The following is a 10852-nucleotide window of genomic DNA, read 5'->3' as shown; positions in this document are numbered from 1 at the left end:
TTTGTGTCAACATTTTATTTTCCAGAACTGAATATCAAATTAAAATCGTCACATTGTAGATAAAACATCTGCATGAGAAAAATAAAGAACATCAGAAAAGAATATTGGGTGGAATTGAATGAAAAGTTTCTTATTTCAGATTTCAGTGAACTAAAACTAAAATTCCTTTTGAGCGACACAAAAAAACGCTGGTGTTGATCACGTCTCAATCTCCTGGAGAGGAAAAGTTTGACACTTTGTGAAAATACGCTTCTTTGATTTCTTTCTTATAAAGTCCCGCCCACAAGATTCTGCTCAACAGTTTATAGATTTACAAACAAAGCTTTTAGGTTTAGAAATAAGATTTTGGATTCAAAAGCAAACTTTTGAATTTTCATCCAGAATTTGGGGATTTTAACAAAAAAAAAAATTTTTTGATTTGTTTTGGATTTAAAAACAATCCATTTGATTTACAAACAAAATTTAGGATTCAAAAAATAATAATAATAATCAAAAAATTTCGAAAAATTTAGGATTTACAAAGAAGTTTTACAATTAAAATTTTGGAATTTGCAATAAAATAAAAATAGATTTTTTTACAAAAAATAAAATAAAATAAAAAAATTTAGGATTTACAATTAAAATTTTTGAATTTTAAAAAAAAAGTGGAATTAAAAAATAACAGTTTTGATCTGCATTAATGCATTTTTACCTGCATTTAAACCTTTTTTGATTGCAGTATAAAATCTGTTCTGTTTAATTGCATAAAAAAGACACAAAGTAGTGACATAATCAATTAGATATGAATTGCTCTTTATGCTAAGCTAAGCTAACGGACTAGCTTCACATTTACCTGCAAACATGAAAATTAAATCAAACTTTTTAATGAAACTCAGCAAGAAAAACCAACAAGCGTATTTCCAAACTATTCCTTGAGATGAACCCTTCAGGCGTCCACAGGCTGCAGCTGCTCCGTCTCACCAGCGGGGGCGCTGCACGCCGCCGCCGCCGTCACGCTGCACGACCTGTTGCCGTGTTCGCTGTCTATGTCTGTTTTCAGGATGTTCTCCGCCGCCGGCTGGTCGCTCATGGTGCTGTTGCGGCTCGGGTCGTCGTTGAGCATGGGGTCGTCGTCGGGGGCGGGGTTTGTGACGACGCCCATGAAGAGCGGGGTCAGCGAGGCGTCGTCCACCAGGGCGAAGAGGAACGGGGAGTTCACGGCGAAGAGGGAGACGGAACGCATCGAGGTCACAACGGTGGCGGCGGACGCCTCCACGCCCTCCTCGCTGAGCTCCACGGTGCTGGCGTGGCGGACGCCCGTCACCCTCAGAGGCTCGTCGGAGATCCCAGAAAGGTTCGGCGCCGAAAACAGAGAGCCGAGACCTGAGGAACAACCAGAGAGAGAAAACAAGGCCGTCATCGTTTGGAGACCATCGTTTCTAACCTTTTCTCCACAGATCGGCACATTCAGGATAAACTTTTTTAGAGGAGCAGAGTTCTTCTTTGGTCACCAGAGTTGGTTTGAGTTTTCACAGCAGCAGAAAACAAACGGACAATCGGACAAAACCACAGAGTTCATCTAGAGAACAATACATTTGTGATTGCTTTTCATAAATTTGTGATTGTTTTCCAAGTAAATTTGAGAACTAAAAAAGACACAAAATTACCAAAAAAGATGTCAAAATAATCATAAAGACAGAAAAGGGGGAAAAAAAACCACACCATAAAATTACCTAAAAGACCCAAAAATGACACAGAATTCCCAAAAAGGACACTAAATAAACAAAAAGGACACTAAAGAAACAAAAAGGACACTAAAGAAACAAAAAAAGACGTAAAATGACCAGAAGAAGATTTAGAAACTTCTTCTGTCCGTATCATGTGTTTTTAACAGTCTCACCCATGGTGGTGAGCGCCTCCTGGAGCTCCTGGCGGTACTGCAGCTTCACCTTGGGGAGGTTGACCTGCATGGTCCTCTCCGGAGGTAAACGCCTGAACAGGTCTGAGATGTTCAGCCTGGGAAGCACCGACGACACGTTTCCTCGGCCCGACAGCGGCATGACGATTAACAGGCTGGTGTTTCCTTTGAAGGGAAAACATGCCACCTGGAGAAGAGACAAGGACTTTAAGGTCTTCCACATCTAAAGCCTGCTGGACTCTCTCTGTCTCCTCTGGTTTGGTTTCTTTCTGTTAACACTTAGTCTGTTGGACAGAGTCTGACCCTTCTTACACTTTAATGTGTTGTTGGTGAGTTTTAAATCCTTGTTCACACTTTGTTGTTTGTGTGTGTTCTGTGATGGTCTGACCATATCTGGATCTTAACTTCATCGTTAAAAACATTTTTCATCCTGCTGCTTCCTGCTGCTTCCTGCTGCTACCTGCTGCTACCTGCTGCTACCAGCTGCTACCAGCTGCTACCAGCTGCTGGTACAGCTGCTGCTGCTACTCTGAGAACAGAGAAACTCGAGTTTTTCTTTCGTCCACCAGGGTTGGTTTGAGTTTTCACGGCAGCAGAAACCAAACGGTCCGTTTGGTTTCTGCTGCTGTGAAAACTACAAAATCAGACAAAACTACAGATTTCATCTAAAGAACAAAGCTATCCACCTTATCATCACAAACCCAGGACTTTCACCGGGAGATGTAAAAAAGGACGTCAAAACAGACATAAAATCACCCAAAAGAAAATGTTAAATGATCAAAAAAAAGAACCCCATAAAATTAAAAATAAAGACACAAAATTACTGAAAACAGACTAGAGAAACAAAAAAAATGCAAAATTACCAGAAAGTACACTAAAGAAACAAAAAAGCCTAAAGCCTAAGTCAAAAAAGACTAAAAATTACTATAAAGACACAAAAGGACAAAAAGACCCATAAAATTACCCCAAACGACCCCAAAATTATCATAAAGGATGTCAAAATTATTTAAAAAAACAACAACAACAAAAAACAATTGTCATAAAAGACCAGAAAGGCTTTAACTGTCTCCCATCAGATCAGTGTTGGTGTCCATGTTTGACCAAAGGTCAGCATGTGATTCAAACATCTCTTAACTTCCTGCATCAGGTTTTTACTGAACTATGTCACTTCCTGTAGTCACGTCGTCCTCCTAACTACTTCACTTCACCATTTACATCATTTATTTCCTCTTTAAACTCTTTTAGAGCCCAACCAGGAACTGTTTGACCTCAGAGGAGTGTTTCAGTGTTTCAGGCCAGAAGTTGCCCATATTTCAGCGTTACCATGGAAGCGTGTTGCAGTGTTACCTGGGCTTCCAGTTCCTGGTCGTCCAGCAGGCGGAGCGGGTAGTGAGCTGACTTCATCATGTCCACAGACACAGAGTTCTGGCTGTCCAGGTAAAAGACTCCCTTCGACGTCCCCAGAGGGTCAAAACGTGTCTGCCACTCACCTGACGAACACACAACGATCAGATCAAATGACCTGGTGATGACACGTATCACTTGTTCTAACTTAACCCTTTGATGCACAACATGGTCTAAAGTGACCCCACTGAGTTTTTATGTTCTTTTTCTTTGTCATAAAGTAATTTCATCATTCAGTATTGCAGGTTTTCCTCAAATAACTTGTTTTTGATCATCATACGTGCTAATTTTTTGTTTTCATTTCTTACTTTTTGAATAAAACCCCTATTTTTATCATTACTCTTCTAATGCAAAAGGTCATTTTAGACCCATGTTGTACATTAGAAGGTGTTTATATATTGTCACCAATTTAATGAAAATTTAATGACCTGATTATTATTTTTTTCATTTTGACTTACTGGTTCAACATTTTGAACACAAAAAAAATACAAAAAACACATAATACAACTCATACAATACAATACAAACACATCTTACAACTCTTTTAAAGTTAAACCTTCAAAATAAGACAAAGATAGTTACACATATACTCACATTGTTAATTTAGTGAATCACTTTTTGTATCACTACACTAAGTATGAAAGGAAAAATGGATATAATGATCTGTTGTATTAAAAATAAAAATGATATTCAAACACACAGCAGCATGAAATAACATGGGGAATGAATGAGGGTAATTTTAGACTCATATTGTGTATTAGAAGGTGTTTATATTTTGGGCATCAAAGGGTTAAACTTATTGCAATGGGAAAACATCTCTGTTGTATCTTTGGTGTGGTAGTTTTACCTTTAAAGTACACGGCGTTTAAGAGCATCAGCACCACGTCATGTGAGATACTTTCCATAAAGTTGGGGATGTGACCATTGGTGGCGTTCTCCACCCAATGGTTGACCTCGTCCACAGAGACCAGAGGGACAGGAGACGACCGGTACCTGGAGAAACACACAACCTCATGATTCTCTGCAAGACGCACCACTATAAACACCAACTAAAGGTTACTTTCCCTCATCCTCCATGTCTGAAAAATGTCAAATATAATCTGGAGGAATTTCATCACCTTCTGCAGGAGCTGTGTCTGGATGTTACAGCACTGATACAGCAGTGTGAAGCCAAAATAAAGAGATTTATCTGTGATTTAATGTGAGTAAATGGATCTAAAGAATGCTGAAATAACTACAACATGATGCTGATGTGGAAACAGTCTGAATTGATGCTTTGTCAGGTCTGCAAGAACACAAGAACTCCGCTGTTAAAATGATGGTTTTCTGAATGGAGTCTGGTTCAGCAGAGCTGAAGTTATTAGGGAGTTTATAAATATATATATATATATATATTGTTGAACAGTTTAAGGAGTTTTTAAGAGACTGGACCACAAAACAAATAAGACAAAAAAAATGTACAAGACAAGAAAAATTTAGATAGTTTAAGGTTTAATTTGAAGGATGCTTTCGATTTTCAAATTTGGGCCAATTCTTAAGGGTTTTTAAGCACCAATCAGTTTGGAGTCTGGTTCATCAGGAGATTCTCAACACCTGGCAGATTTCTGCACTTTCCTAGGAAATACTGCTTTACTTGCTCAAATTTTAAACTCCATTATCTTCAGTAGAGTAGAGAGCTCCACCACCTGAGGATCACATGACCACCTGACCCCACCAGCTGCTCCCCGTTAGCTCGTTAGCTCCCCCAGTATATATGTGGCGCTCATTCAGTGCTTCTTAAAGCTTGTTCGACCAGTGTCCAACTGTTTGTTGGGTGCCTGACTGTTTTCAGTCATCTACCTTTGGTCTCAGTCGTCTAAAATTGGGTCCAAACTTTGAGGAGCGTTTTACTGAAAGCTAACTGTGTGTTTATGGCTGGTTTGTAATGGATACCTGGCCAGAGAGTCCTCAACAAAAGACAACTTTGCTTCAAATCCTGAGAAAAGAAAGAAAGAAGGGAGAGAAAATGGAAAAGGTGGATGAGACGAATGGTGCATGAAGTCTATAATCGGCCACCAGTCCGACCCTCATCAGCCCTCACCTGGCCTCAGGTACATGCGCGCCGCCACCTCCAGCGACGTGTTTCTGAAATGAGGTAGGAGGCCTCCGAGCACGTGATGGTAACAGGGCAGATGGCGAGCGTGAAGGCTCTGCAGCAGCAGCTTCTCCGTCTCGTTGCGAGCACCTGAGAGGAGAAGTTCAGTCTGATCAAACTGTTTTTTTTTTGTTAAATGCATGTATTTCTTCAACCCTTTGATGCAAAATAAAGTAATATACACCATTTTTTCAGCAGTACCAGTGCTACCAGAATAAATGGTTCTGTCATATGTCACATGAATGTGCAAAAAGTTATATAACCCTGAAGACAAAGAAACAAATAAAGCGAAATTTTAATTTTACAGAAATATAGTAAAACCACACACAAAAACATTAATGTAGTGGTCTTTTTCAACTGAATGTTATATTTTTAGGTCTTGGAGAAAACAAATAAACACAAATTTACATATACTACAAATAATTTGAGAGGTTTTTCTCAAGAATAGCTCAACTGTGCTACACTCCAAAGCAATTCCTTCAAAGTGTTCTAGTGTTTTAGTGACATTTTGCCAAGCAAAACTAATTGTTGTTACTTATTTTACTGTAACAAATCAACTTTCTCAAAGACCCTCTAACATGTCGCTTTACTTGTGCAAACATTTCTGGAGGTAGTTATAGTTATTTGTGAGACTTTAGTGGTCATGACTCCCCAGAAACAACAATCTTGAGGGTGACAACAGAAGTGGTCTTGATTTCTCAGCCGAATTAGGAAATGGGAATGTTATCTTGTCAATGAAATGAAAGATGCTGACCCAAGGTGAGCTGAGCGAGGGCCAACGCCAGGCTGAGCGGCGACAGGACGACGTTGGGCTGCTGTGGACCAACAGGGAGATTCTCCAGGATCTGTAGACCCAGACGCTCGATGGCGCCCCCTATCGCCCTGCGATCCTCGCGGTTGAACAGCCGCCCTCGTCCTGCACAGCTGTGAACTTCCTCCTCCGTCTCTGTCTCCTCGTCGTCCACAGGACTGGAGACATCAGGAGCTCCTGCACTGGGCTCCTCCTGAGGACAGACAGCGGTCACTCTCTGAAGAAAGATTACAGGGATAACGGCCCGAACTGAGCCGGTACTCACCAGTACATGAGTACCCTTGGTTATATTAACAGGCTGATATATACAAAAAACATGTTATATATCATGATTTTTGGACGGAAACCAAACAATAATATGGAAAATCAAACATTTAGCAATCCAATATTGCCTGAATAGAATGATCCTTTGTTTTAAAACCACATTTTTAAAAAGTTGAATCAGTTTCCTTAGATCAAATCTTTGGGATCATCGCTACAAGACAAATGTATAAGACCCACACGATGGTCATGTCCTGCATCTTTTTAATTAGGATACTGGCCTCCGATTCAGGCACTGGATAACAGTAAATATTCCCTTTAGTGCAAAAAGAAACAGAAGTTTACTAGACTGAGGTTCTTCTTACAGTCAGTCCCGGACAGCAGAGACAAAGCAGGAAAAGAAGAAGACACAGCTTCATTTCCAAACAACCAGCCTGAAAAACACAAAGAGAAACTGTTAACCATAAGAGGACAGTTTTATTTTTGATCACTATCACATATTAGGACTGAAGACAGCTTGAACACAAAAAATACTCAATATTCCCAAAGTTTTTGGGAGTTTTTGGGATTGAAAGCAGTGACACATCAGCTCGACGGTTGCCCATTGTAGTGTTTGTGGCGTGTCAGCACAGTGTTTTTTGTGGCTTTTCAGTCAAATAAGCAATACTGTTGAATTCACTTAGTTCAGACTGAGGTCTGTCTGAATACAGTAACCGCCACCTGATGGTGTGACAAGTTATTTCCCCTCATACATTTGCAGAATGTACATGCTCATCGGCCATCACCTGTAGTCTCTTTAATGTGTTAACTATTTGGCCCAAACACAGGCAACTTAGGACAATGCAACAGTCAGCCTTCATCACCATTATCAGTTTGGTTTATCAGTTAGAAGTTATGTATTCCAGATTCAGTCCAAGTAATAAAACCAGTAACACCAGTCTCTTGGTTGAAAGAACCGGGGTTTGACCCTCCATCTCCCCTCCGTCCCGTCAGACCACCTGTGTGACTTTAAACATTGCATTGGCTCTCAGCCTTCGTTGGCGCTAGTTATCACTCTTCAGACAAATTGTCTATTTAACTGACACATATTCTCATCCCAAATCGTAACGGCTTTGACGCCTTATAAATTGGTTTCTGAGGTTTTAGAGACAGTTAGTCACACTCTGGTAGTTACATGTATAGTGGCTTTTCAAAATAAACTTCCATGTTCACAGAAAATAGTTAAGTTGACTAATGTTGGGTAAAAGAGCAGATTTGGGCTTAAGAACAACGAGTGGGCCTGGTCACGTAGGTTGACTCCAAATAACAACATTGGCTCTTGGTTCCACACAGGTCTCCTGGGTCAAAGTCTGGGGTTTGTTTGAGCCATCCACCTCCACTCTTGCCCACCTGAAATGGACATTGGCACTCTTTGTATTACGTCCGTCTCTCTAAGCGTCTAATACCACCACGGATGGGTTTACATTGGAGTCGGTGGGAAGTCTGGTGGGTTGTTATCTGATGAGTGGGAGTGGTTGGGACTAATTGCCACAACATCTGATTTGGTTTGAATTCAGTGTGTAAAGAACAAGAGAATCAAAACTTAATTTCATGGCAATCCATCCTATTGTTGCCAAGATATTTCAGTCTAGACCAAAGTGTTTGGTTGACTCTCCATAAAGCATCAATTGTTTTTCACAGTGGTGATATCAATCAATGTATCTGTGTATCAGTCCTGCAGCCTTGGAGTCACTTGAGGTTTCAGATATGGCTGCCATGTTTACCTGCAGACTAAAGGTTACTGTTTCAGAACCTTTTTTGGCTGAGCTAATACACTGAATACACAGAACACAGAAAACATTGAACTACATGAACTATAGGACTCTAGCAGCACTGTATACGAGACGAGGTTCAGCTTCATGTCTGTACGTTTGGATCTATAGTCGTATCTTCTCTTCATTATATTTTTGCAAGCTACAGATTATTTTAGCAGTGCTGAACCTGACCGGCGGATCTAATCTCTCTCTCTCTCTCTCCAGAAACCGATTCAGAACTTGGTCACCAAAGGCTGTCGGTGAATTCAAAGATGGTCTGAACTCACCTGGCTCGTGTCTGATGTGGAGGCAGGCGATGAGAAAGACAAAGAGGTTAAAAGAAGAGATGATTTAAATAAGAGTAAAGGCAGATATGTTCAACCTTCACTAGGCTGGACGGCGTAGTGGCTGGACTCACCAGCTGCCGCCCCCCTGACGGCCGGTTAATCATCAACCCTGACTGATCATGGCTGTACGTGTAGCCACTCAAAATAAAAATAAATAAAGACATAGACTTTCTGAGAGATGTTGGTTTCACCAATCAAAATATTTGACTGTAAAGATGCTTCTCAATGAGACAATTTAATTAATTCTTGAGCATTCTCAAAGTAAACTGATTTATTACAAGTAGTTACTGTGAAACACTATTTACTCCAAAATATACAGTGCTCACTTAAAGGAAAAGCTGTCATTTAAAAAAATCATCCGTTCTCAATGGATCTTCCATTAATTATGAAGCTGAATTCACCAAGGCCTCTTGGAGGTCAGTTTTACCCCACTGATGATGTGTTGAGAACAGAAAAATCTCTCACATTTCTCAGTCCAAACAAGGACAAAAGTATAACTGGATGTCTTTATCATGCTATGATAGTAACCCTTTCTATGTAACAATCATGAACTAGAAGATTAGTAATTATAATAACGAGGTATTTTATCGTTACACTTATGGTAAAGTTATGAGATCATGCTGAACCCAAGCTAAACTAATACAAACTAAACATCTGAAGTGTGGAGTCCCACAGGAGTCGATACTGGGACCAATTTTGTTTTCACTCTATATTCTTTATATTCACATTGTACATTATGCTGATGACACACAGCTTTATGTCCCAGTAAAACCTACTAGCACCCAAACCTTTATAGCCTTATAAATTGTCTGGTAGATATATTTTTTTAATGGATATCAGCTAAATTATTATTTTACGCAGATAAAACTGAGATTGTAACACACTGGTTGGACGGTTGTTTCACATGCCCATGTCATCCTTCTGCTAATAGTGTATAATAGTTATATTCATTTCCAGATTTTAATGTCCATTTTATGGTTATTATGTTTAATAAAAGTAACTGACCTTTTTTTTCATGTAAAATTAGCATTGATCTTTGTGAATTGGATTGTCTTCATAACATATTGCAGAAAAAGGTGCCGATTTAATTTAAATGTGTGTAAACACAACAGAAGCACTGAGACGCTTTGTGGCGCTTTGACAATAACACGGTTTCTTCTTGTCTGTGCAGGTTTAGCTACCGAAAAAATTCACACAGATTCAGATTCAAACTGTTTTGTGCGCTGACTCGTCCTCCAGTTTTCCGTGGCCTCATGGCGCTCTACACATACATTCAGCACACAGCGTGGGCGTGTATTTGTCTTGTTCTGACCGCCTGGTTCCAGCCGTACGCCCCCACAATTCAGCTCTGTAACAAACAGGGGCCTTCCTCCACCTCCATTCACCTTAATCCTCCTGGTTTCACAACAAATCAGTCACTGAGACTCACAGTGAGTTGTGTCGGTCTGATTTCTGACATGGGAAGTTTGTCTTTAGAATCTGTTTTGGTCCTTGTTCAGGTGAACACAATGACACACATTCTGCATAACTGTGTGACTCTTTCAATCTGAAGAGAGAACAGTTAAGACTAAACACTACCATCATATGAAATCTGACAAGCGTTTCACCAGATGAGAACAAAGAAACATTTCTTCCAATTTGTTCTTCCAACTTTGTGTCAGCAGTTTTTGGAAAGTATTTTCTGGCATCTCAATCCACAAAGTCAGTTCCATGAAAGAAATGGTTTAGCTTGGTTTGGAAAAACGTGGCCTCCTTTGGGATGAGCTGGAAAAGGCCAGTGTCCAGGAGCCAATCCCTGCAGCAGGATAAACATCTGGAGGCTGTTAGAGCAGCACTTTCATAAACATCTGGACGTTCAGGTGTTCATTTCAGAGCCAGACTCAGGTGGACTCAATGTGTTAATAAAGTAAAACCCATCCAGCTCCACCCACACAGTCTGCTACCTGACTTCCAGTAATAACAGATTCTGTTGCCAGCTGTGCGCGCTCGCACACACACACACACACACACACACACTTTTATACTGTACACACACCCTCTTCACTCTGTAACCTGTGCTGAGACATCAGATTTATTGTGTTCAGCTGTAATTTTAACTGTCAGATGCAGAAAATGCTTTGCAGGTTCCAATAAAAGCATTCCAGTGGAATCATTACAATTATTGGATTTGCTTGCAGGGTTGAAAAAAATCTGGATTTTTTTTTT

At 40.1% G+C, this 10852-nt stretch overlaps 1 protein-coding gene and 1 long non-coding RNA gene across 2 annotated transcripts; one reads left to right on the top strand and one right to left on the bottom strand.

The window, feature by feature from the left end:
• Nucleotides 1-577: 577 nt before the first annotated feature.
• serpinf2a (serpin peptidase inhibitor, clade F (alpha-2 antiplasmin, pigment epithelium derived factor), member 2a) lies at nucleotides 578-8742 on the bottom strand. Its single transcript, XM_059352446.1, has 9 exons — nucleotides 8588-8742; nucleotides 6873-6941; nucleotides 6190-6439; nucleotides 5382-5525; nucleotides 5234-5276; nucleotides 4149-4294; nucleotides 3245-3387; nucleotides 1880-2084; nucleotides 578-1362 (listed from the first exon to the last, which is right to left on the bottom strand). Exons 2-9 carry the CDS (start codon nucleotides 6924-6926, stop codon nucleotides 926-928), a joined length of 1422 nt encoding a protein of 473 aa, XP_059208429.1. The 5' UTR covers nucleotides 6927-6941; nucleotides 8588-8742; the 3' UTR covers nucleotides 578-925.
• LOC131987257 (uncharacterized) lies at nucleotides 7775-8810 on the top strand. Its single transcript, XR_009395749.1, has 2 exons — nucleotides 7775-8411; nucleotides 8526-8810. It is a non-coding gene; the product is annotated as an uncharacterized LOC131987257 (long non-coding RNA).
• The last annotated feature ends 2042 nt before the right edge of the window (nucleotides 8811-10852 follow it).

Source organism: Centropristis striata, chromosome 15, assembly GCF_030273125.1.
Source record: "Centropristis striata isolate RG_2023a ecotype Rhode Island chromosome 15, C.striata_1.0, whole genome shotgun sequence".
In the NCBI taxonomy this organism is placed as follows: Eukaryota; Metazoa; Chordata; class Actinopteri; order Perciformes; family Serranidae; genus Centropristis; species Centropristis striata.
Note: the sequence above shows the minus strand (reverse complement) of the source record. Positions and strands in the feature narration are given on the sequence as shown.

Coding starts and splice junctions, on each gene's coding strand:
- serpinf2a (XM_059352446.1), bottom strand. CDS start 6,926: ATGAAGCTGTGTCTTCTTCTTTTCCTGCTTTGTCTCTGCTGTCCGGGA. Junction 5,277..5,381: donor GCGCATGTACCTGAGGCCAG/GTGAGGGCTGAT, acceptor TTCTTTTCTCAG/GATTTGAAGCAAAGTTGTCT. Junction 1,363..1,879: donor GGAGGCGCTCACCACCATGG/GTGAGACTGTTA, acceptor GTTGTTCCTCAG/GTCTCGGCTCTCTGTTTTCG.